This window comes from Colossoma macropomum, unplaced genomic scaffold (genome assembly GCF_904425465.1).
Source record: "Colossoma macropomum unplaced genomic scaffold, Colossoma_macropomum, whole genome shotgun sequence".
In the NCBI taxonomy this organism is placed as follows: Eukaryota; Metazoa; Chordata; class Actinopteri; order Characiformes; family Serrasalmidae; genus Colossoma; species Colossoma macropomum.
In genome coordinates, this window is record NW_023494785.1 from 40508468 (window position 1) to 40536071 (window position 27604).

Genomic DNA, 27604 nt, shown 5'->3' on the forward strand with positions numbered 1-27604 from the left:
ACACACACACACTCTCACACACACACATGCACAGAGCCAGTGCACTGATGGTATTAGATGGAGTGACGCTGGGCTGAGTGTCTTATTTATGTGGAGTGCACACGGCTGAGGAAACAGAGATGCCTGATTAGGGGTGTAATGTTGCAGTGAGACGCAGTGGGCTGGTCCTGAGAGAGTGTGTGTGTGTGTGTGTGTGTGTGTGTGTGTGTGTGTGTGGAGGGATATTAGGCAGGTTGAGCTGGAGGGGAAATTCTGTAACACTTGACCTGTTTCACTGAGTCACAGAAAAGAATGTGGGGGAGAGAGAGAGGGGGAGGAGGAGACAGGAAAGAGAGAGAGAGAGAGAGAAGAGAGAAGAGAGAGATGAGAGAGAGTGCAAAGGGACGAAACTGGGAAAAAAAGGTGGTGGAGCGAAGGCAGATGACATTTGATAGAGAGAGAGAGAGAGCACGAGAGAGAGAGGATGATGGAGAGAAAGAACAACAGCTGGACAAGCCAGCGGGCAAAGAGATGACTGCTCGATTTCTCTCTCTCTCTCTCTCTCTCTCTCTCTCTTTATCCCTTTTTATCTCTTTTTCCTCTGTCTCCTTTCCTTCTCTCTCTCTCTGTTCTCTTCCTTTCTTTGTTTTTCCTCTCTGTCCTTCTTTGCTGTCTCCTCTTTTCTTATTACCCTCCTTCTCTTCTCTCTCTTATTTCTCTCTCATTCTTTTGCCTCCTGCTGTTTGCTGTCTCTTTTTTCTTCTCTCTCTCTTTTTTCACTCTCTGCTATCTCCTCCTTTCCCTCTGTTTTCTCTTTCTTTCTTTCTCTTCCCGCTTCTCTCTTTCTCATTCTTTCTCTCTCACTTTTCTGTCTCCTTTTGTCCTCTGTCTTGTTTTCTTTGTCTTTCTTCTCTCTCTTTCTCTCCCTGTCTTTCTGCTCTCACTTTATTCTAATCTCTCTTTCTGCTCTCCCTTCCTCTTGTCTCCTTCTTTCTCTCTGTCACTGTTTCTGTCCCTCTCTCTGTCTCTCTCCCTCTCTCTCTCTCTGTAGACTCAGTGCAGTGTGTTTTGATGCTGGTGTTTATCAGAGTGTTTATCGTTTGTTTGTGTCTGGGTTTCAATGTATTGACAATTTAGGCATGTATATTTGTTGTGTTATTTAAGCTGCCTGTGCGTGTTTGTTTACGTATATATACATACATACATATATATATATATATATATATATATATATATATATATATGTGTGTGTGTGTAAGTATATATATATGTATATATATATGTATATGTTTATATTTATATGTATATAAATATATATATATACTTACATATATATATATAAAATACATCAGTTTTTAAAGCGATAGTTTGGCCAAAAATCAAATGTACACAGTTTCCTTATTACTTAAAATATAGTCAATCTGTATGGGATGTATTACTGACTGTGACAGTGTGGCTAGTGGGGCCAGTGGGGCCAGTGGGGCCAGTACCCAGGGGCCTCTGAACACAAGGCCCGAGGCAGCTCCAGCTTATAGACTGGGGACAGTCCACAGCAGACTGAATGAGATGAACAAGTAGCCTTTGCCTCTACAAGGACTAAATAAATCAAATAAAGGCTCCTCAGCCCCCTCACACCAAACACTGTGCAGGGAATAACGGGCTACTGCGCATTAAACACCAGCTGTTATTAAAGCTGTTTTTCAGGTCTGGTTTTTCATCAGTATTTCTGAGTGTGGAGGTGGGGGTGGGGGGTGCCCAGCGGCATCGTGAGCCCACCGCCAGTCCCTGCTTGAAGCCACCAATTAGCGTCATGCAAACTATACAGCCATAACACACCTGCCTGAAACTGTGTTGAGGGGATTTTCATGGAATTTTTTTTTTCCAAATTTCTGTATAATTAAATAGTTGAGACGTAAACAGAGTTGTTCAGAGTGGTTTGGTGTGAAATGCTCTGTTCTAGAGAAGCTTACAGAGTCAGAACTGTTCACAGTGGTGGTGATAGGAACCAGATGTCCACCTCTATAAGCTCCCTCACAGAAAGTTATTGAATGAAAAGGTTGAATATGCTGCCTGATGTCTGAGACACTGTTTTGTGGTAGTTTTGAGATCTTTTGAGAATTTTGAGATTTTGGCCTTAAATTGATTTTTTTTTTAATCCATTCGTAGTGAAGGGATACATGCAGGGTGTTGTAAGGCAAGGTAGTCCCCAAAGATTTTTTTTTTTTCCAGATTTATTACTCTTACCATCTTCAACATTACAGGGGTGTTTCTAGGATTTGAAAATATCTGAAGCTTTGGACAAATCATCCAGGGCTTTTTAAGTAACCATTTAGTACATTTATCAACCTAGATTAGCCTTGTTTGTTAGGAGATTATATTACCTTTTCATGTGGGCATCTGAGGCCTAAGTATATTCTCATGCTTGGTAATTACGTTGTGGCAATCCGGCAAAAACTATGACAAAAATTATTCAAGGCTAGGCTCAGAAACGCCCTAATTATGCTCCTGCTCTGAATGACTTTGGCCCAATCCCATTTCACCCCTCGCCCCTACCACTTAGCCCTACCCCTCCCTTTTGAGCATTCACGTCTAGGGGTAGGGTGTCCAGATTTTAGTTGAGATAGAGGGGTAGGGTCAAGTGTTAGGGCTACATGGCCCTCCAAACAGAGGTTTTTCAGAGACTCCAAACAGAGTGATATGAGAAAAAAAGAAAAAACAGCAACATGGCTGAACAAGAAAGTGAAGAATGTGAGAATTTTCTATGTTAAAAATTACAATAACCACTGTTTAATCTTAGTTTAATGTTGTTTCAGTGTATTATGGTCCTTTTCTACATATATAGCATAAAAAATCACTAGTAGTAGCTGATGTCTCTGTAGCTAGCTAACTTTCCCGTTCCACCTTAAATAGTCCAGCAGTTCTGATACCTGAGGTGCCAGAACGTAACTGCTGCTCCATTTAAAGTGGAAAAGGAGAATTCGAACGAGAAGCTGGTGAATATCTGACTTCAGCTTCATATCACTGAAGAATTAGGGGTGGGTGATAATAAATAATTGCCCCCCTCTTTGAAGGCGTATGATTCCCTAAATGTAACTAAAGCCCAGCAGTGAGGAGCTGAACTTTACCCTCCTCTGCTGTCACTGCAGACTGGCAGGGTCGCCTACAGAGCAGCGCTAGTAGCTGTTAATGAAGTAATGTTCTTCTTTATTTGAGGGTCTCATTTCATAGGGAAGATTTCAACCACTACCCCTTGTAACTCAGTTCCAAGGGGCAACATGACACTCGAAAACAAGGGGTGGGGGTTAAAATAAGAAATGGGAATGGGCCTTTGTTTACATCTCAACCACTAAATCACTGAAAATCGACTTTGTGGTTTCTGACACACTCTTATTATATATTAACATGGACTTTGAAAAATAAGCGTATGCATTTATAATCCAAGTCGAACTGTCACTTTAAGTGTATCTGAGATCGTACAGAGATCACAGTAGTCTTGTGTGTGATTGTAAGTGGACAGTGTTTACCCTGCCTAACTGGGGTCGTGGCCAGGGCTGCTCACAAGTCTCCCACAATGCCCGGCGGCATGTGTCTAGCGGCCCAAACAGAGCGGGGTGCTCAGTGACATCCTGAGTTTAAACTCAGCGCTTTTCATCAGGCCTGACATCCAGTCCTCTACACACAAACCCACACACACACATATAAAACCCATTTACAGTCCAAACGCATCACCAAAACATCAGCCTGCATCACAACACCAGCCTCTAACCCTCATCTGCTTCACACGCTGTTCTCAAACGACCTCTAACTGTACAGCATAAAGGTGCACAAGTACTGATGGTGGTGATTTAACTGTATAGCTTTTGGAATGTGTGGATTATAATGAATTGCAATATTCACTAAAGTGTGCCCTCATTTTTTCATCCGAATTAACATTTTTTAGGCTAAAAAAAATTGTTTTACTACTGTGTAAATATTTTGTGTATTCAGTGGATTTTTAAAAATAATTCTGAATCCCAATGAAATTTTTACTTTCCTGATGCAGTGAATCATTTGACAAAGAATCATAATTACTGTTTCATGAGCCAGTGAATCATTTCCTAAAGTATCGTGAAATTTGATTAAATATGAGATATCATAATGTCAAATTTAGCGACATTTTAGATTTCATTAAACATGAAATAGTTTCCTAAACAATTCACATTTAAATTGTTTTATAATGTATTGAATCACAAGCAGATTGTTTCATAGTCAAGCGTATATTTTCCTAAAAGCAATCTAATTTTTTCATGATACATTTAATAATTTCCTAAATAATCATAATCAAATTGTTTTAATTGTCCTAAGCAATTGTTTTATGATGCATTGAATCGTTTCCCAAGGAATCATAATCAGATTGTTTCAAGATGCTTTGAATCGTTTTCTAAGGAATCCTAATCACATTATTTTGTGATGCATTGAATCATTTCCTCAAGAATCGTAAATGATGTATTCATTATACGTTGAATTGTTACCTAAAGAATCAGGATGAAATTGTTTCATGATGCATTAAATCATTTGCTAAAGAACTGAATCGAATCGCTGTGAGGTTACAGATTTACAGCCCTGCTGTGAAGCACTTCTTGCTATTGTCTTCACTCCATTTGATCCGTGTTTTACTGTATACCCGAAGATCACGCTTGTTTACGTCTCAGTGACCTGGAAATGTGACCTTTTCAGTGGAGGCCTCCACCTCTGGGCAGGAAATGCAGAGCTGTATGGAATGCATTGTTTAAATCAGGCAGGACAGGTTTTCACACCACAGAGTCATCTGGTTTCAGTAGCTGATCATTCCAGCATGTTTGTGTCACAATCCTAACAGGTTTTAAATCTACTTACACTACTGTTCAAAACTCTGCCACCCCTTTTATTTTATTAAGTAACAACTTCAGTAGTGTAGATTATTAGACGCTATAAACGACACTTCAGACAGTATTTTTAGATATTTAACTTTGTTTTTTTTTCCATTTGTTTGTTTTGATCGCCCGTTTTGAAAACACAGGCTATTGTGGATGTTTATTTTATTTAAATGACATTCTAGATGCTAATTTTTTATTAATTATACTTAACTTCATTCTGGATATTATGTTTATTATACATTTATTCTAGGAATAACTCTCTATTCTGAACAAGAATTTAATTTTTTACATTATTCTGAACAGCAGTTTTATTATAACTTCAGTCTGATATCACTTTTGTTATTTTCTTTCTCAATATAAATTTATATATGAGTATAATCTGTTTTATTATAACTTCAATCTGATATAAATTTCGTTATCTTCATTCTGAATATTGTTACGATGATGTCTTGGTAGCTGGCAAGCTAAATTTACCATTCCGCCTTAAATGGTGTCAGAACTGCTGCACCATTTAAGGTGGAATGGGAAAGTTCGAACAAGAAGCTGGTGAATATCTGACTTCAGCTTCATATCACTGAAGAATTAGTGGTGGGTGATAATAAATAATTGCCCCCACCATGAAGGCATGTGATGCCCTAAATGTAACTAAAGCCCAGCAGTGAGGAGCTGAACTTTACCCTCCTCTGCTGTCACTGCAGACTGGCAGGGTCACCTACAGAGCAGCGCTAGTAGCTGTTAATGAAGTAATGCTCTTTTTATTTGAGGACCCATTTCATAGGGAAGATTTCAACCACTACCCCTTGTAACTCGGATTCAAGGGGCAAGGAGACACTCGAAAACAAGGGGTAGGGGTTAAAATAAGAAATGGGATCGGGCCTTTGTGGTCATTCATGTAGGCCACAACTTGTGGTTTAGTTGACATTCAGTAATAACTGAACAGTTACCTCAGACGGAGGCATCGTTCTCGGCTGGTCTCGACAGTTTCAGATTACCCAGATACCAAGACCGAGTCCAAATGAGGTCAAGACTGAAACCAGACCGGGACAGCTCGTTTATGGTCTCGAGACTAATTCCAGGCGTCTGATTGGTGGTGTATAGTCTATATGTCTGTGACTCACGCTCTGGTAAACAGTGAGTGATTGTTTCTCAGCTCAGCTCATTTGAATGCTTGAGTCCTGGTTCAGGCTGGTGTCTGCTCCTGGTGGCAGGGAACGGCAGATTTAATCTGAGATGTTTCACAGTGCACCTCTCGGCCTCCAGTGGTCACGCCTTTGAAGTTTATCAGGTGAACAGGTACAGTCACCTGGGGTGTGAAAATCAGCACGATCAGAGACGGCCTACTTCCTCATTCCAGACAAGTGAACGCGGCAGCACTGCAAACACTTTTATTACGCATGCATCAGCTTTAAAGCAACAGTCTGCAGAAAAACCACATGTTATACCTCAAATGTAGTTGATCAAACAGTTTGCTTCTTTAGTCTTACACTATGAGGCTAATGTACGGTCATGTGCAAAAGTTAGAACACGTTTGGGTTGATTTTCTAAGTGAAAATAAGCAGGATGTTGCCTCAAGTTAACAAACCCATGATCTTCTGTTTACAATGATGATATGTCATGTACAGTCATGCAAAAGTTAGAGCATGTTTTGTTTGATTTTCTAAGTGAAAATCAGTTAACACTCAACCCTCTGTTGAAGGATGTTGCCTCAGGTTAACAACTCCATGATCTTCTATTTACAATGATGATATGTCATGTACGGTTGTGCAAAAGTTAGAGCATGTTTTGTTTGATTTTCTAAGTGAAAATCAGTTAACACTCAACCCCCTGTTGAAGGATGTTGCCTCAGGTTAACAAACCCATTTTCTTCGCTTTACAATGACATGATTTATATTTAATGATCATGAAACAGTTAATAATGAAGGGGAAAGATTAAATAAACCAGAAAGCTGTTTATTTGCTGACACTACCTCTTGGTGGATTTTAACCCTGGCATGTTTTTTGCATGGTGCAGATTGTGCATGATACACTTTACCGTACCAGACAATCTCCCTCAGAAGATCGTGTCGTTTTTCTCCCAACAGATGGATTTGAGTGTTTTTAAATTCAGAATCATACAAGTCATTTCTGTGCTCTGCGCAATTGCTGAAATGTCTTTGTTGCCTTGAAGCAACAGTGGAATGGATTCAATCCAGTAGCAAGTGAGGTGTCACTTACGCAGCCATGTCAGAGAGCAGTGCGGTTACTGCTTAGTTTTTCATTTAGAATTGTTTGTGTGCTTTTGCTTGTTTTTTTTGGAAGTCTAGCTTATAATGTTAACATATGCAACTTTTGAGGCCAAAAGGCTCTTCCAGTCAATTATGTCAGGTAGCAGTCATCAGTTATTAGTTTTGTTTAGAGAATTACTTGATTCTTTGTTATGATTCAGCATAGGTTTAAGTCTTATTTGTGGGTTTAAGTGACTGTTTGGTGTTCAAGAAATCAAAACAGTATTCCAACAGGTTTTATCGTGGAATGTGGTTTCTTTGAATCATTCATCATCATCATCATAATTTTTTCAAGTATTTATAGACTTTAAAGATCAACAAATTGCATAGGTGCTCAGTTTATGTTCCGAATATTTAGATAAAAATTCCAGTTTTTCTATATAATACTCATCATTTCTATTGTTGCACAATGTTGCCACAAGGCATTCTACCGCAAAATGACCCTGCATGTATTATGTTAAAAAAAAAACATATTGCTCTCTTAATGTTTGCAATAGAGAGTTAAATATGGCATGCTTCTGCACATTTTAGGCACCAAACCTTTGCATACGGCTGAAGCTAACAAGTAATGGAAGCTAACATTGTGCAAACCGCTGGCCTAAATCATAAAAAGTACGTCTCATGGCATCAATTACTTGATAGCTGAAACTTCAGGCACTTTGACTGATCAACTACATTTGGAGCTTGGAAACTGTACATTTCATTTGACACTATATTTGAAGTATTTTGCCATTAGTGTTTATATGTAGTGTAAAATTTGTATGGTCAGTTATAATTGCAAGAATTCCAGTTCCATATTTTATCTGTAAGTAATGAGCCAGAAAAACCCATCCATTTGTAGTTTTTCACTGGCCCTCAGTGTTTACAACTGTCACTCTAGATGGAATCTCTAAGGTCAGACACAAAGTATTTAAGGGGCAGATCATGCTCACTGGGCACAGTGTGGACATGCCCTGATTCCAGAGTGTTGCTGTGGTGCCAAGAGGCCAAGGTGTGACACGCTCCTGCACTTTACACAGAAAAGCAACCCATCCGATATTCTCAGTTACCGTACAAGGACTCCCAAGAATGACTTTCATTCATCAAGTTGTTGTCAAAAAAAGATTTCTGTATGTTAGAAAAACAAAGCTTTTTATATTAATAGCAAAAATAGTCAAATTTAATAGTAACAGGATCCACCATGTGAAATCACAGACGTTCTCCTAGCTGACCATCTCAAATTCCTTTAATACTTTCAGGATATGAAGTCATATTGTGCAATATTTTAAGCTTGTTTCTGAGATCTAGAAGCTCAACACGTATTAAATAATATTATTTATCCCGAAAGATTTAGCATCTTTTGGTAATAAACTGTATCACCTGCCACTTTGAAAGCTGTAAACACATGCATCCTTGAGCTCCTGCTGGTGTGGGTTCATGGCTGTTTCTTCTGTTTAAATGCCGCACACAAAAGTAACTAATGTGGTAAAAGCTCCCCCTTGTGGAGAAACCTCAGACTGCTAAACGTGTGCAAATAAGTAAGTGACTTCCATATATTTTAAAAAATGACGTGTTTTCTGTCCAGAGGTGTTCTAGATTTCAGCTTTAGGTCACTGTGGGAACCCATGAAGTATTATATTTTCAGAATTTGACAACAGATTATTTTATCAGAGCAATCAGGACACTTAAGCAGAATTTTCCTCTGATGATATGTCACACTCTGCTAAACCCATAGCAGAGACAGTGGAAAATGTGCTCTGGTGTAGCCGAATGGCTTATTAATGCCTTCAATAATCCGATGGTTTAACATTAAAATAGAATAAAACACTATATGTACATATTATTTATTGTCATTTAGTTAAGCTAAAGTTAAGTTAGTCCTCTCTAATTTCAGTTCTGTCAGTTCATTTTCCCAACATCATGATGATTGCCTTTGAAGCACCGTCACCCAGTTAATTGTCAGTCATTGCCGATAGGCAATTGCACTGGCCTACTGCCCAGGCCTAGTCATTACTTTTGAACTATTGATGCAAGGTGCATTAATTTTTCAGGGACTCTTCTTTGCTTTAAGCTGTGTTTAACTACCAAAACTGAAGATACAGAGTTGCTTGTTTGACACATTATGGAACCCAATCTCTTGAAATCTGAGACGGTCTATTGGAAACATTTTCTGAGATCTGGTGATGGAGAAGCATGATTGCAAGACTGCATACCATCATTCTTGTTTATGTCCTGACTTGCACTCTGTGGGTCCTTTTTGTGACACTATGACAGCTTCCTGTGACGATACCCTTAGATGCAAGTAGGATCTGATATCAGGAATGGCAGACGTACCCCAATACACTGTTTACAATAAAAAAAACTGCATTTTTGTAACCGAAACTGTTCCGTACCTTGTTTTGCGATATTAAGAAAGGGTAAAATTGGTCACTTTCATCTGCACTAGAAATCTTCCTTGCACCATGGCCAATTAATTGCCAAGGGGGACCTCCTGTATTAACTCCATTTGCACCATATCGGCCTACTTTAGTATTCCAGCTCCAAAGTAGAGCAATAGACCTGTTATAGTGCCTTAGACTTGATAGTGCCATAGACCTTATAGTGCTGTAGACTTGTTAGTACCACAGACCTGTTACTGCCATAGACTTGTTAGCATCTTAAAGCCAGAGATTTGTTAGTGCCATAGACCTCTCAGTGCTCTAGACTTCTTAGTGCCATAGACTTCTTATTACCAGAGATCTTTCAGGGCTATACACCATTTAATGCCATAGACCTGTTAGCACCATGTTAGTGCCACGGTGCCATAGACTTGTTAGTGTCTTAGAGCCGTAGTTCTCTTAGTGCCATAGACTTTTTATTGCCAGAGACCTCATAGTGCCATAGACCATTTAGTGCTATGGACCTTTTGGCGCAATAGACCTGCTAGTGCCATGTTAGTGCCACGGTGCCATAGACTTGTTAGTGTCTTAGAGCCATAGATCTGTTAGTGCCATAGACTTGTTATTGCCAGAGACATCATAGTGCCATAGACCTTTTAGCACAATAGACCTGTAAGTGCCATAGACCATGCCACAGACCTGTTTGTGCCATTGTCAATTTACCACCATAGATGTCTTACCGTTAGACACTTGTTGGTGCCATAGACTTGTTAGCACTGTAGACATGTTAGTGCCATAGACCTAGTAGCGCCATAGACTGGTTATTGCCATAGACCTGTTAGCACCATGACCCTGTTAGCCCCATAGACCTGTTAGCATCATAGTCTTGTTAGTGCCATAGATCTGTTAGCACCATAGACATGTCCAATATGTTGCCAACAACATGATTGTTTTAAATTTAAACTTTAATTAAGATTTTATGTCATTGCTGAAGTGCCTTGTTATTCCTTTTCTGTACTTTGTGCTAGTGAGCTGTGAGGAATCAGAGGGAGAACTCTGATCTATTTTAAACTCCTGCCTGCTGCTGCACATTTGTTCTGTTTCACAGATACCAGTCCTTATTCAGCTGAATGATCACTAGAAGTGGAGGTTTGCGAGCTACTCATCTTTCCCTCCTCTGGGTATTTTGTATTCGGTATCAAAATACATTTCATGTTATTCGTCCACTCCTGATAACAAGTTCTGTCTTTTTGCGCACCTGGGGCATCGCCGGCCTTGGCTACCATGTCTGGCACAAGTCCTGTAGGCCCTGGCCAGTGGAGCCTTGGGCTGTGTGGTTGTTTTGGTCCTGACATTTGTTACATTCCCCCGTTCGCAAGCGGCCGGTGCCAACTAATCTCAAACCTAACATGGTTTCACCTTAAATAAATGTATAAATCTCCTCAGCGCAGCCATGTCGGGTCGCGTCAGCGTTGAGAATGCCTCCAGTGGCTTTACCTAATCTGCCATGACAGTAGCCTGTTCTGACAGGAGCTGAGAGAGAACGGGTCTCTGTGAACGGGCCAAAAAACCGTCTGAGCGCTCTCCTTCTCTTTTATCTCCGTCCTCCTCGCGGAAGATGAAAATCAGAGACGTTGCGTTTTTCAGAGAGCAGCGCAGATCCTTTTAACAGGGTTGTTCGGTTGATCTCCATCTCAAAGAATGTGTGAGTAAGAGTGTGGAGTGCAGCCTCAGGCTTGCTGTAAGTTGGGCATTTTTATGGATTAAACAAGACGAAAGAGCATTAAATCATTCCCAGTCTCGAGCTGTGACCTTTTGACTTTGACTTTGTTCACCCAGCGTTGCTCCAATCCACATACTTGACTTCCAACTACAACACTTAGCTAATGTGTAGAACATAAAACTCTTGCTAGTGTATTTCCAGGTTGCTAAGGTGTTGCTAGGCTGTTGCTATGGAATCCCAGGTGGTTGCTAAGGTCTTGCTGGACCGCCATTATGGTGTCCCACATGGTCACTAAGGTGTTGCTATGGAATCCCAGGTGGTTGCTAAGGTCTTGCTGGACTGCCATTATGGTGTCCCACATGGTCACTAAGATGTTGCTATGGAATCCCAGCTGGTTACTAAGGTGTTGCTGGACCGCCATTACGGTGTCCCACATGGTCACTAAGGTGTTGCTATGGAATCCCAGGTAGTTGCTAAGGTCTTGCTGGACTGTCATTACAGTGTCCCACATGGTCACTAAGGTGTTGCTATGGAATCCCAGGTGGTTGGTAAGGTCTTGCTGGACCATCATTATGGTGTCCCACGTGGTCACTAAGGTGTTGCTATGGAATCCCAGGTAGTTGCAAAGGTCTTGCTGGACCGCCATTATGGTGTCCAACGTGGTCACTATGGTGTTGCTATGGAATCCCAAGTGGTTGCTAATGTCTTGCTGGACCATCATTATTGTATCCCATGTTGTCGCTAAGGTGTTGCTAGGCTGTTGCTATGATATTCAGGGGGCTGTAAAGGTGTTTCTAGGCCATTGCTATGGTATCCCAGGTGGTTGCTGATAGAGGAGCCCGATTGGGATGGGATTGACTGCATGCTCGTCATTCTTGCTCATGTCCTGACCTGCACTCTGCGGGTTCTTTCTGCGACACTGTGACACTATCCTAAGATCGCATCATCAAGGCAAGTAGGAGCAGAGCTCAGCAATGGTAGATCATGCACTGTTTACACTGAAAACACTGCCTTTTGACTTTGTTCATCAAGCCTTCCTCCAATTCATGTACTTGACCTCTAGTTAAGGTGCTTAGCTAATGTGCAGAACTCTTGCTAGTGTGCTCCACACTGTTACCACAGCAAAAGCACTTGAAATCAGTTTGTGTACTCGGACGGTACTAAAACTTATTAAACATATTAAATTAAAGTTATAATTACGGCCACCTAGTCTCAGCCTCAGACGCTCCATCCAGAGAGGTATGGACTGTCGCAGATGTATTGCATGCTAAGTGGTGGTGGTCATCCCTGTGTTCCCAGGGTTCTGTCCCTAGGCCCTTAATCTTCTAATTCATTTCTAGGAATCGGCTCTATGTTTCAAGGGCCCAATGTTCCCTCTGTCATTTTTAGACACAGTCCTACGTTCCCAGGCTTCTATGTTCTCTTCTTGCCTCAGTCATATTCATACTCCATACTTCAGGTATGTTCAGAAATTGACATATTCTAAAGTTATATGTTCAGCAAAAACATCTGAAATTGTGTTTATATGCTGCCTATTAAAACATGCTCTGATTGAACATTACAAAACATAACAGAAGTTGGCTAACAAGTCATGCTAACAATGGGATCTTTGAGCACATCATCAAGAGAACATCTACCCTCCATTTTTATCATTTCAATGCTGTTTTTAACATGCTCGTCAACCTTCCCTCACCATTTCCTCATTTTACCATCTCATTTGTTACCTTATTCTGCTAACTTGCTAGTTAGCAAACTAAGGGCTACACAACTAGCAGCAACAATAAAAGAAGGACAGTGCATCACATTTAAATCAGACCAAGCAGTTCTTCAGAATGTTCATGTATTCCACAGTCTGACTTATCAAAAAATGGTTTAAATCACAAAGTTTGCTAACTTATATTAGAAGTTAGTTAGCGATTAGCTCACCAGGGGTAAGGCTAGCCTAGCAAGTGGGCTCCTATTGGAAAATCTGCTCCTTATTGTTCCCTGTATGACCCTATGATGTTAACCATGACCTTAGGAACCCTTTCATAGGTTCCCCTAATGTATTAAATTGATCTATGCTGTGTAAAGAGCTAAATATAGGGAGCTGAATAGATAGATATATAGATAGATAGATAGGTTGATTGATTGATTGATTGATTGATTGATCACTTTATTGATCCCAGAGGGAAAGTCGTCTATTACAGCAGCAGAAAGTACAGTAAAGAGCAGTAACGAGCAAAAGTATTGCCATACACTATTATATGGCAGTGTAATATGCAATATGTATGGATGTATACCTACAGTGTCAATGTAGCATGCAATATGTATGGATGTATACCCACAATGGCAGTGCAATATGCAATATGTATGGATGTATACCTACAGTGGCAGTGCAACATTCAATATGTATGGATATATACCTACAGTGTCAATGCAACATGCAATATTTATGGATGTATACCTACAGTGTCAATGCAACATGCAATATGTATGGATGTATACCTACAGTGGCTGCAAGGAGACAATGTGGCAGGTTCTAGGCAAGGTTTTGTTTATACATCCACACATATTGCCTATTGCACTGCCATTGTGGGTATACATCCATAAATATTGCATGTTGCATTGACACTGTTGGTATACATCCATACATATTGAATGTATGGATGTATACCTAGAGTCTATTTTTACTGCGCTAGCTAGTGTACCAGCATACAGAGCAGTTTTAAAGAGCTGTACCCAAGAAATTACAGGAAAATGTAACACAAAACGTGGTCTGAAACTTCCTCGTGTGTTTTTTTCTCATGTATGAGTGTAGACTAGTGTAGCAATGTCTCGCGTCAGCTTATTTTGTTTTAGCTAAGTCATGTTCTGTGGCATTAGCATAGGCGTACGACTTGAAACCACCACATTTTAACTTACTAATGTTAGCTAATGCTGTTTACACACCAGTCATGTTGTCGCTAGCTGGCTTTCTATCTAGGTAGCTGTTATTTCTCCCATGCTGTTGGTAACTTAGCCAACAGCAGTGCTAGCCTAGCTAATGTTATGGTTATTAAGACCTTATCTTATATCACAGTGACCCTAATTCAGAACCCTGAAGCTGAAGTTGAGCTATATGAGGTTGAAAGACTGAAAGTTTTAGCTTTATCGAGTCCCTATGGACAGGTAGGTGTTTACTAGAATGAATGCAAATGTGCTAATCAGAATGCAGCCTCTCATCTTCCAGTGGGAATCTCTCATTCACTCCGATGCAGCCGTCACCCTGGAGACCGTCGTCCTGGCGCTTTGCTGGAAGATGTCTGTCTCGGCAGAAGCGCTGATATGCGCTCGGCGTAGTAAGATGCAGTGATATTCTGATATTGGATTCCTGCTGGATTGCGATAAGCCCGTGTTTTGATGTTGAATGTCGAATGTGGCCATAAAGCACACCTGCTATCGTGTTGATTTATGGCCCTTTTCTTGCTGCCTGTATTGCTGTTGCCTCGCTGTTGAGTTTCCTCGCAAAACCTGTGCGAATTTTATGAGCATGTGCGCGTGCGAGCACGAGAAAGACAGGAAGAGAGTGTGAAAGAGAGAAGAAGAGAGTCATTGACTCTGCATTAGAGGCCTATAGGGATCACTAAGGCACACAGAAATCCATTAACGGAGCTTCTGAGAGCATCTTTTCATGGTTATTAGTGATGGAAACGCTCTCGCGCTCTCTCTCTCTCTCTCTCTCTCTCCCTCTCTCTCTCTCTCTCTCTCTCTCTCTCTCCGTGGGAGCTGAAGTGAATGCGTGTTTAGTTTGACTGTCGTTATGGGTTGTGGCTCCTTTGAGAGACACCACTCAGAGAGAGAGAGCGAGAGGCACCAGGGCGGTCTTATGTGTGCCTGTAACAGGCTTTGCATGGTCACCTCCTCCTTGCTCAGCCCGCTGGCTGGATATGCAGATTGGCTGTGAGTGTTCTAATCCTACACAGCCGTTTAAATAGCCCCTCCTGTTACTCGCACCCCCTCACAGTTAGAAATGCTTGTGCAGACACAAGTGTACTCAAAACGTCTCCTTTAAACCCACCTTGACCCCTGGAGAGAGGGAGAGTGTGAAAGCCCTGTTCGTATTTGCAGGTATGAAAGAAGTCATTTGGAAGACTGTCTATGACATCAGCCGACGGTCAAAATATGGTTGTATTTGGACTGAGAATGTCTTCTTCGCGACGTATCTGCAGCAGCCTAAGGGTGGCTGTTCACCACTGTCATTTTAGGTTATTTTAATGTCATTGTTTCGTCACGGTAACGATGGTGTCTTCGCTTAGTAGCCATGGTGAGATGTGGAACCCACCACAGTGACAATTTTCTTTTCGTTTTAATTTGTCTCGTGCCAGTACAGTGGAGTGCAAAAGTTTGGGTGCCCTTGTAAAATGATGTTTTGTTGATTTTCTAAGTGAAAATGATCTACTTATCTATCTAATCACCCCATTTATCCATCTACACTTGTATGCAAAAGTTTGAGCACAGTTTTAGTGTCTATCTATCTATCTATCTATCTATCTGTTTATCTGTCTATCTATCTATATGTCTGGTCTGTCTGTCTATCTATATCTATCTATCTATCTATCTATCTATCTATCTGTCTGTCTGTCTGTCTGTCTCTCTATCTATCTATCTGTCTGTCTGTCTGTCTGTCTATCTATATCTATCTGTCTGTCTGTCTATATCTATCTGTCTGTCTATCTAACTGTCTGTCTGTCTTTCTATCTGTCTGGTCTATCTATCTATCTATCTATCTATCTATCTATCTATCTATCTACCTGTCTGTCTGTCTGTCTGTCTGTCTTGTCTGTCTGTCTATCTATCTATCTATCTATCTATCTATCTATCTATCTGTCTATCTGTCTATTAATCTGTTTGTCTGTCTGTCTGTCTGTCTGTCTGTCTGTGTCTGTCTATCTGTCTATCTATCTATCTAAATTTCAGTTCATTTCATTATTATCATCAGTTACTGACATCAGTTGAAGTCTCTCTCTCTCTCTCTCTCTCTCTCTCTCTCTCTCTCTCTCTCTCTCTCTCTGTCTGTAGTGTGTGTTCGTGGTGCAAGGCTGTGTGATTTTCTATAGACGTTGGGGTGTGTTGTCCCCCACTGTGGCCTGTGGTGTGCGGGACGGGCGAGAATGTTTGGAATATTTGGGCTAACGCAGGCATGCGCTAATGCTAGAGCTGCTTTCGAGAGAGTTTGAAACATGCTTTTAGGAACGGATGGAAACGGGTTTAAAAGTACATCAATCTAAGGACAATTTGTCGTTTACCCAAAACTACACTACGTAAGATAATCTGGAGACCTCTCCTGTGTAAATGTGTAATTGCATGCAACGTGAAGGGGAACGTTTTGTGGCATGGGTTGGTCTTCAGACCCCTTCCCTTGAGATTGTGAGCACGCTGAAGAGGACGTGTCTTCTGAGGAGGGAGTTATCTACTATTGTGATTATATCTTTTGAGTATTTGAGACCTAAACATCAAGCCAGAGCTTCTTTTAGTGACAGTAATGCGAAAGATGTGTGATGTGGTCCGAAAAACTTAGTTTGCCTGTGGGCCTTTATACTGTCTAGTGATAAATAAGCAGGCTTTGAGGTGAAAAAGGTGGAGAACCCATGCGCTACGTTCCACTACTGCGTAGTTTTTAAAAATCCTCATGAATTGTACCAAAATAATATGTCAGATCAAATCAGCTGAATGAGTTGATTCATGGTAAAATTTAAGATTTTATGATGAATAATTTCCCAAAGAATAATAATCAAGTTGTTGTGAGGTCACAGATTGACCCCCGGTAGGAAAACACTGCAGTCACTGGCCTGTAATTCATGAGTGCCGTCTAATGGAGCTGAAGGACTGCGAGTTAACAGGTAAACAAGCCCACGCAAACACACGCAGAGAGCTTGGCGCTGCAGTGTAATCGGGGTAATGGCTCAGTAATGGGGAGGTTGTTGGTTCAGACGCTGTTCGGGCCGTGGGCGAAAACTCTCACACATCTGCATCTCAAACACACAGCTGCCCCAGAGCACACGCTACACACACTACCGCACCAAAATCATAATGAGCTCTACCGCAGCTGTGTGTGTTGCGGTTAGAGGTTAATAGGGTTAATGTAGTGTGTGCCTGTGGGGTCAGTAGTTGAGTAGACCAAAACTCCACTTCACACACTCACATGGGTTTTTATGCCTTGTCAGGACATATGTATATGTCATATATATACCCCATTCGTAAGTATCTGTATTTAATAATAGTATGTCCCATTTCTATTACATATGTAAATATCTATACATAGTAATATGTCCAAATATATATATATATATATATATATATATATTATACAGTGGAAACATATTCTGTGGAGTGATGAATCACGCTTCTCTATCCGTCAGTCTGATGGACGAGTCTGGGTTTGGCGAATGCCAGGACAACATTACCTGCCTGACTGCACTGTGCCAGCTGTAAAGTTTGGTGGAGGAGGGATGATGATATGGGATTGTTTTTCAGGGGTTGATCTAGAACCCTTAGTTCCAGTGAAGGGAAATCTTAATGCTTCAGCAACAAGACATTTTATACTATTCTATCCTTCCAGCTTTGTGAGGACAGATTGGGGAAAAACCTTTTCTGTTCCAGCATGACTGAGCCCCAGTGCACAAAGCAGCTCCATAAAGGCCTGACCGGGTGAGTTTGGTGTGAAAGAACTTGACTGGCCCTCACAGAGCCCTGACCTCAACCCCATCAAACACCTTTGGGATGATCTAGAAAGGAAATTGCGAGCCAAACCCTCTCGTCTAACATCAGTGTCTGACCTCACAAATGCTCTTCTGGATGAATGCGCAAAATTCCTCACAGACTCTCTCCAAAATCTTGTAAAAAGGTTCCCAGAAGAGTGGAAGCTGTTAGAGCTGCAAAGGAGGACCAACTCTATATTAATGCCTATGGACTTAGAATGTGTTGTCATTTCAGCTCCTGTAGGTATAATGTGTAAGTGTCCCTACACTTTTGTCCATAGAGTGTATATTTACATAAGTAATATATGCAGACTTTTCTAGGCCTAATCTTAACCTCAGTAACACAATAGAAATGAATTTGCTCTTTGTTTTGAAAAATAAACATCGAGCTTTAGTACAACTGGAACATTTTGTTGGTCCTGTTTATTACTGGATTTGCCATAAAGTCAGGCTGTTTTTTTTTTGTATAGTTTTTCTACATAATCAGGTCTGGAAAATACATGAAAACAAACAAATGCACACACACACACTCCTTCTAATGAAGCTTTAATGAACTCAGCTCTCACAGAGCTCGTAATGAGTGTTGATTAAAGTTTTGGAGGTATTAAACGTCCTACGTTCTGTGTGTGTGTGTGTGTGTGTGTGTGTTTGAAGGCGTCCTCAGGTGAAATGTGATCTGAATGAGTGCGCGGATGGAGAAGGAAGCGTGGCGGTTTCGCTGTAAAGCTGAATTAGCAGCTCTGTGTTTGTGACCTTGTAGAGGATGGAGTTTGGCCTCCTCCTGTGGCGACTGTCTGCTGCCTTTAATGTGCACTGGCAGAAACCTCACTGCTCTCCCCGGAGACACAACACACACTCACACCCACACCAGCCGTGTCGCTGACACCAGTTTAATCCTCAGACGGCTGAAGCGCAGGGCCTGCGTTTAGTCCTCAGCTCAGACGAGCGCTGTATGTATGAGACTGCTCGTTGGTTTATCCGAAGGACTCTCATGATGTCAGTCTGCTGGAAGTATCGCTTTAAAAGTCATTTAAAGGCTGTATTTGAACGAGAGGGCTACAATCACAGATTGTACTCCAGCAACATGCATCTGGGCTTCAGCCTGCACTGCCACGGGTGGGTGGAAGATAGTAGTGGGCCATATGGCCAACAATCTATATCTGATGTTTTCGGTGTATATATATTTTCAAATAAAATCATTTTAGATGCTGAAATAAATGAATTATTGAAGGTTAAGAGTGGCCTTTTATTCTGGAATGTCTCCAAGTTTTCACCAGTTCCACCAACCAAAGTAAATCTGAAATATATTTGTTGTGCAAAAACCAAAAAAAACAAACTTAGCACTATATAGATATCCCAGTGTCAATATTGCTTTCTAACACAAGCCCTGCAGGGCTGGCCTGCAGATGCTAAATGCTGTTTCACATCTTGTTTGGCAGCTTTTTGGCTTGGTTTTCCACTCCGACTATAAATGCTGCACCATTAAAAGTGTAATTTTGAATAAGAAGCCATTTTCAGCTTTGTCAAAGTCATTTGTCTCATATGTTTATCCCATACACTCGTGCCTCTGACCATCAAATATTTCTGGAATTTGGAAAACATTACAGTCATTCCTGCTTCAATATGCTTCTGTTGTGTTATTTGCGCTTATTTGTATCGAACTGTTATAACAGTTCGGAGAAATAATTTCAAACACTACTAGTCGAAGGGCAAACTAGAAAAATACCTTAATGGTGTAAAAAACATTAGTGTTGATAATTTAGTGCATTAACTTTGACAGCGCTATGATTTTTTTTTTTTTCCAGTGTTTGTGTTTTTCCAGACATTTGGCCTACACTCTAAGAAACTGTCACTGGGGTGGGACCCTCAAGGGTACATCTCAGTACGTTTAGTCAGGGAATGTAATTGTAATCCACTTCAGTGATATTTTCTAAGCTGTACTGACTCCACACACCCCGTCTCGTCTCCAGGCTTTTTATTTTATTGTTCAGTTTTAAAACATTGTTATGAAAAGGTAAAAATACGTATTTTTAAACTGGAAAAACATATTTAAGGAACAAAAATCTGAACAAAAATGTACCTACACAGAACCTTAATTTCACAGCGTATAAACTGTAAACAGTGGGGAAATGAGGTCTGTGCTTGTATGTGTAGTACTGGTCTTTCAGTGTGGCCTGTATGTGTAGTGGCTGTGATTAGTGTTGTATTGGTGTTGTATGGTGTGTCTGTATAAATTAGATTTGGTCTGAAATTGAATGAATAATTATATGTTTCATTGCTTTGTCAGCTGCGACATGACTGAGTTTATACGTTATTATTCACATGCACACATAGAAAGAGCTGCACTCAGGCCTTTATAAATTGAGATGTCAATGTTGTGTGGATGATGGAGGGTTTTTTTTTTTTTTCTCATGGTGTAGTTTTTGCAGCCACACATGCACATATAACCCGCACCACGTATACTCCCTCTTCCATCTTTGTCTGCATTGACCTTCACTTTCTTTAAGTACCTCTCTCACGCTTCTCAGGCCATCTCCACCGGTGGGGAGCCTTTAAGGCCTTGTAGGCCTACGGAGAAGGCCTAATGATTTCTGTGGAATTGATAAAAAAAGGCTGTAAATTTTTAGTTCATTATTGTTTAATGGGGTGTTGACATTTTTTGTGTCCAAGTCCATTATGTTCCCCCCAAAAATTTGATAAATACATGACATACAGCAAATTACTCACCGAAAGCTTTTTTAAGTGAAAACATTTTCAGTGCATCCATATAGAATTCATTTTAGTTACTTTCTGTCTCCAAAAGTCTAAAAATGTCAGGTGGTGCAACCATCCAACCATATATATGTATTAGGTAAACTATCAAAAAGGATGATTTAGATGCATAAAATTCTAAATAAAACAGAATGGCGTGATTTTCTGTTTGAAAACTTTAAAATAAAAACTTTGTTGCAAAATAAGGCAACATTAAAATTGCTTAACTCACTGAAAAACTTTATCCGCAAGTTCTTACTTCCTCAAATGTCAGGTGGCACAACCAAAGTCAACTTTTATTTTGACATACTTTTACCAAAGAGGGTCAGGGTATTGCATCATAAAGATGACCTCAAGTGACCTTCATGGTGCAATGCCAAGGTCAATAGCCCTTTAACAAATTTTGGAAAAAGTATGATTTTTTGAGTCATGGTTAGAACAGTTTAGGAGAACCAAGAAAATGTGTAATTATTATAATAATGTTTATTAATCTGAAAAAATGTAAATATAAACTCAAGTTCAAGGACAAATGTTTCTACGGGTGTCTAAGTAGATGCCTGTTTAATTTTAAATTAGTCTGAAAAGTCAGGTGGCATGAATAAACATTATTATAATAATTACACATTTTCTTGGTTCTCCTAAACTGAACTGTTCTAACCATGACTCAAAAATCACACTTTCTCCAAAATTTGTGAAAGGGCTACTGACCTTCGCATTGCACCATGAAGGTCACTTGGGGTCATCTTTATGATGCAGTACCCTGTTGTAACAATAGCAGAACACATTTTGACACTACATAGAATCATAGACAGATTTTTTTGACGAACATATGCATATACAACAGGTCCCTCATCACGAAGAACCATTTAACTATGCAAGACAAATGGGTCTTTGAGTTCTGATGGTTCTGTGTGTAGCCATTGTCTTTATTAAAGACGCCTCGAAGAAGCAGTTTGTAAGGGTTGGCTATGCTCAAACTACCCAAACACTCTGTTCGGCCGATACTGATACCGATACCTGCTGTTGTATCAGTGCCATCTGTATCAGCAACTATATCTAATGTGTGCCAGTGAGAAACGAGACCTGAGAACCGAGTGTGACATTCGTCACGGTTTGGTTGACCTCTATGCTCTATGTTATGTTTTCGGGGCTTTTATTACTGCCAGATTACACCAGAGAGTTCTAGATTGACAGGCCACACAGCCCTCTGTTTCTCTGTCCATACTAATAGCAGCCCATGGCCTTTTGTTTTTAGTCGATACTCGCCTCTTTTGTCCGTAGCCTCCTTTGTTTCCTTTCTTTTTCTCTTCTTGCCTTCTATTGTACTGTTTGTCCTTGTAAGCTGGTCTTTCCGGTTGGCCAAGTATCTGTCACAGCTCTCTGTCTCTCTCTCTCTCTCTCTCTCTCTCTCTCTCTCTCTCTCTCTCTCTCTCTCTCTCATATCAAAGAGGCGGCACACGTCCATGGCAACAAATCCGATGCAATAATGAGCTTGACTGGGAGAAGGAAGGAAAAATGGTAGCAGGTAGAAAAATGACACAGAAGGCTTAGTGCTTTCTTTTTCTCTCCCCTACCGTAACAGTAGTTAATTGCTGTGCCTTTAAGACAGGCTTGATTCATTTACATATTCATGTGTTGTAATGTGACATCACTGTCTGTACTCTTGAAATGAAGCTGATTTGCCATGCAGATGAATGATAATGGACTTTGGGCTGTGCAGAGTTTCATTTTGCTGATTATCATTTTTGATTCTCACTGTGTTGTGAGCATCTTGACCAGTGACAGTTCAAAATAGGTTTCTAGGGGGTGTTTTGATGAATTAAGATGTTCATATAGTCCAAAAAGTCAGTTCATTTGGTTAAAAAAAATGCAGGACAAACTTCATATCATCAGTTCACCAGTTTGTTTTTAAGATTTTGTAAGTTAGCCGTTTGGACCTGGATTTATATGTGACAGTCTATATAGTTAGCCGTTTGGACCTGGATTTATATGTAGTAGTCTACATAGTTAGCCATTTGGACCTGGATTTATATGTTGTAGTCTACATAGTTAGCCGTTTGGACCTGGATTTATATGTAGTAGTCTACATTGTTAGCCGTTTGGACCTGGATTTATATGTGACAGTCTATATAGTTAGCCGTTTGGACCTGGATTTATATGTAGTAGTCTACATAGTTAGCCGTTTGGACCTGGATTTATATGTGACAGTCTATATAGTTAGCCGTTTGGACCTGGATTTATATGTGACAGTCTATATAGTTAGCCGTTTGAACCTGGATTTATATGTTGTAGTCTATGTAGTTAGCTGGTTGGAACTAGCTTTATATGTAGCAGTCTATGGCTGTTTGGACCTAGATTTAGATGTAGTAGACTATGTAGACAGTCATTTGGTTGTACCTTTATATGTAGCAGTCTATGTAGAGAGCTATCTGGTCTAAGTAGAAGTCTATAGCCATTTGGACGTAGATTCATATGTAGTTGTCTTTGTAATTAGGCATTTAGACCTGGCTTTGTGTTGTAATGCTGTTAGCTGTCTAGGATATTCTCATTTATGTCTGTGCCATGTTCAGGTCCTGGACCCCAGCGTCAGCTTCAAAGCAACCTTGGTTTTCAAACGGAGATATTTATTAGAACCCATTTATTCAGGGACATGACACTTTTATAGAGAAATGAAAAGGAAAGAAGGACTTTGTGCTCAAATGAGAACACTGTACAGGTCACTCTGCAGCTTCACCACACAATCTCATATCGCCACCTACTGGGCGACAAAGCGATTACAGTGGTCTGCAATGATTGAATACAGAGATCTTTTCTCCTTTTCTGAGAGTTTAACAAAAAAACAAAACAAAACACTGCTTTCTTTTTACTAAGTGGATTACATAGATTCTCCAAACTGATTTCAAAGTGAGGAACTGCGTGTTTAATGATGGATTCTGTCTGAAATATTCCTTTAAATGGTTTATGCACACACAAATGTGAGTTTAATGACGCTGCGTTTCTGAATATGTCTAAACATTTGCGTCTGCATCAGTCTTCCTTCACATTCTGAGGGACTGAGATGGAAGTTTATGTTCCTGACTGAACATATTTGGTGACAAATGTACCGTCTTATCTAGATCAGTTTTTAATGTTATTTTAATTTCTCTTTCTCTCTCTGTCTCTCACAGAAACCCAGCTGGTGGAGCCAGCTGGAGCTACAGGCGCTATAATCGGGGCCATTATCGGAGTCCTCCTCCTCGCCATCATTGTCACTGTTGTGGTCATCATCCTCCGACAGCGCAGGAATAAATCAGAGTCAGTATATTCTCTCTTGTATAGGCACTTTAAAGGCAAACTCCAATGTTTTCCAATCTAATCTCTGTTTAATGTACATGTAGCATCTGGTTTGTTACCACAGACAATAACTTGACATGTTTCCCTGTTCTTGGAAAAGAAGACAAAACCCAAGAACTCACACACCCTTATAATAGAAGTCAATAGGCAGTTGCTGAATTCCATGAATAAACATTTGAAATAATGATTACAACACGAATTTGAAACTACAACCATTCCATTTTGTAACAGTGTAGAGAGAATGTCTTATCAAAGCTGTTCTTTCGAAGGTTAGCCAACTTTGAAACACTGGAGCAAGAAAGTAGTTCCGGTTACTTTTGGTATGCATGGTGATCAGACCCAAAAAATTGTGATGAATTACAACACTGCAAAAAATAGTATCTGTCAAGTGAAATGATCTTAAATCTAGTCCATATATCTACCATTTTAAGGTTGTCATGCACTTATTATGAAGGAATAATAAGGAATTAGGAAGGACGCTGGTTTGATTCCCTGAGCCAACAGTATGTGACTGAATTGCCCTTGAGCAAGGCACCTAACCCCCAACCGCTCCCCGGGCGTCGTGGATAGGGCTGCCCACCGCTCTGGGCAAGTGTGCGCACTGCCCCCTAGCGTGTGTGTGCATTCACTAGTGTATATGTGGTGTTTCACTGCACGGATGGCTCAAATGTGGAGGTTGTGGGACTAATAAGGGTCACTTATTAACTTAATTAAAACTTAAATTTATTTTAATTTTTCATTATTATTAAAGTAAATTATCTCACTATACTGGCAGATAATTTTTCTGGTTTCAAGCACATTTCATAAAACAAGCTAACTTATCTGCCAATATAGTGAGAGAATTATACTTAATAGTATTACTTAAAACAAGTAAAAATGTCTAGAAATGAGGAAAATAATCTTAAATTAAGCTCACAACAATCTCAAAAGGAGAAATATTAGATTAGATTGACTATATTTAAGATAATTTACTTGACGAGATTTTTTCAATGCACAAATTTTTGCGAGTCCCCACTGAAGTGTACCAGTGTACCTCTTGAAGGGGCACTCCGACAAAATGAAAAATGCAATCAGTGCTATATCTGTTGTAAACATGCCTACTCAGCTCCTACAGCTGTGCCACGTAGCCCTAAAAGTGTGATTTTTTTGGTTTAAATACTAAAAAACAGCCACCTTCTGATGATGTATCTTGAAGGTGGGAGGAGCTTTTGAAAAACTACGAGCACTGCTTGAAGGTGGCCAAGCTAACGTTACTGCTAGGAAGCCAAACATCACGTCTGTATTTGTTAGCCTCTACATGAGTGCATTTATTTATCTTACTCTGGGGGGGGGGGGATTCCCAATGTTTGTATGATGTATTTTCTCAATGCATGTTGGGTATTGTAGTAAGAGAACACTGATGGATGAAAACACAGAAAAAGATGCAAAAATATCAATACTGTCAATAGGATGAGGCTGAGGGATTCAGTACTGAAATTGTTGTCAATTTTAGAAATGAATACTTTGAACAAAGAATATGTAACTAAATATAAATGTTTACTGATGGTAATCGGCAACTGCCCAACGGCTGTTTTGAGTCCAGTACAGTTTGATGTAGTAGATCATTGTAGAGAGACTCAGGTGTCTTTACAGTGGTGGTGATAGGAACCAGGGGACACCATATCTACAACACAAACATATCCATTTGTCTTCTGATTGTTTGTAAGACATGTTGATGATGGTAAAATAGTGATAAATCTGTGAAGTGAAGCATCAGGCAGTGTATTCATAAAGATTTTATGTAATACCTTTCTGTGAGATACATTTTAGAGGCGTTAAATGTTTCAGATGTTCTATCAGCACCACTGTGCATGACTCTGTTTTCATTTTGACCATTTAATTGTGCTGAGATTTTGAAAAATTAGTGGAATTCACCCTTAAACCATCTGCTACAATTTATTCCACCTGAACCTTTACACCCATTCTTATATGCATTGTATGTGTGTCTTTCAGTGCTCCCCCTACTCACAAACCTCCTCCTCCTATGAAGACCACCATGACCTCAGACAGAGTAAGTCAAACACTGCTATTGTAATATCCACCATTTACAGACTTTACATAGCATTCTGATTGTATAAAATCAACTGTGCTGTGTTATTAAGCTGCATTCGCATGATGATAAAGAGGTAAGTCAATAATAAAGCTATGTAGATCACAGTAACAGCAGGGTAACAAATGAGAACAGACGCAGGAACGTTCAGACAGCAGTCATTAACCCTCTGGTGTCTATAAACCCGGCTGTGCGTCAAGTTCAATGTTTCTATGTAAGTCTCTGTATCTTGGCGATAATACAGAGCAGAAATCCAGTTCAAACACTTCCTGAATCTGTAGAGTCGCCCTTTACATCCCATCTTATCACGAGATCCTACGAGACTCACATCCGGAGTTATGAGGCTGTGAAGAGGGGCTGAGATACACGTCATCTGCCTCTCTCCGTGTATAATTGGTGGATTCGTGTGTCCGTCTACATTCTGTGTGAAACTGACCAATGGACACTCATGGACTGACCCATCATGCTGGAAACCCTTCATTCTTCATTCAGTCTACATCGGAGACACATGAGAAATGGTGTGCGGAGAGTTTACAGCTGCTGAAGTTGCTGCACAGGTTTTGGAAAGTAGATAACAGAGTATTTTGATATGAAAAAAATGAGTATCATGTTATATGAAGAGCCTTTAAAGGAGAATTTAAGAAGATATGAACGAATCGAGAAAATGTGCTCAGACCCCAGAGGGTTAACAGTAGCAACTTAGCTAGTTATCTTATGGTGCATTATCTGCATTCTGCTAGATTAAAACGTGAAACAATTAAATTAAAGTCAGTGTTATTGGATTACAGAGATAGATTTGAAAAATGTAAGGTCATAAAACGTCTGAAAATTCATTGTTTTTTTACTACTAGACTATTAAATTAAATAGGAATTTTCGGGCATATTTTAATGGGTCAGGTAATTGGGTCAGGTAATTGGGTCAGGTAACTGTCTCTCTGTTTAATTCATTGCCGTGGAGGTGCTTTTAACAGACGTTACACCTGCAGCAATGGGAACTGCTTTGCGAAGGTGACCGCACTGAATGTCTATAGTGTTGAACTACTATAAGGTGAAAAATTAAGACCTAATATAAATTAAATTAAGCTTTTTGAACTGTGTTTAAAATAGCCACCTTTTGTTTATATTGTCGCCATGTAAAATGTGAGCATTTGACTTTTCTAGTCTGTTTTCTGATGCTTGCATTTGCCTAATTATGTGGAAAAAATATTCCCAGGTGAAAAGGTGCAACACTCACTCTATCCTCAGCAAAAGGGCAACTTTATTTGGTTAAAAACATGACTTTTCGGCCTTTCATGCAAGGCCTTCATCAGATGTGAACCGGATGAAAATGAAACCGGCACCAAAACACTGTGATTCACCGGTGTGGAGTCAAATCATCCTAATCTTCCTTCCTTTGGTTTCCAGGCAAGGTTTTCACAATGTTATTGGATAAATCATACATATCAGAGGCATCGATTATATAATTATATTTATTAATAAACGCAACAAAGCACA

At 40.1% G+C, this 27604-nt stretch overlaps 1 protein-coding gene across 1 annotated transcript in view; it reads left to right on the top strand.

Moving 5' to 3' along the window:
- Nucleotides 1-27604, top strand: part of si:ch73-22o12.1 (nectin-2) — a 112121-nt gene that overhangs the window by 78222 nt on the left and 6295 nt on the right. The window contains exons 7-8 of the mRNA XM_036594824.1: nt 23856-23982; nt 26014-26071. Coding sequence (XP_036450717.1) covers nt 23856-23982; nt 26014-26071 — 185 coding nt within the window. The remainder of the gene's footprint in view (nt 1-23855; nt 23983-26013; nt 26072-27604) is intronic.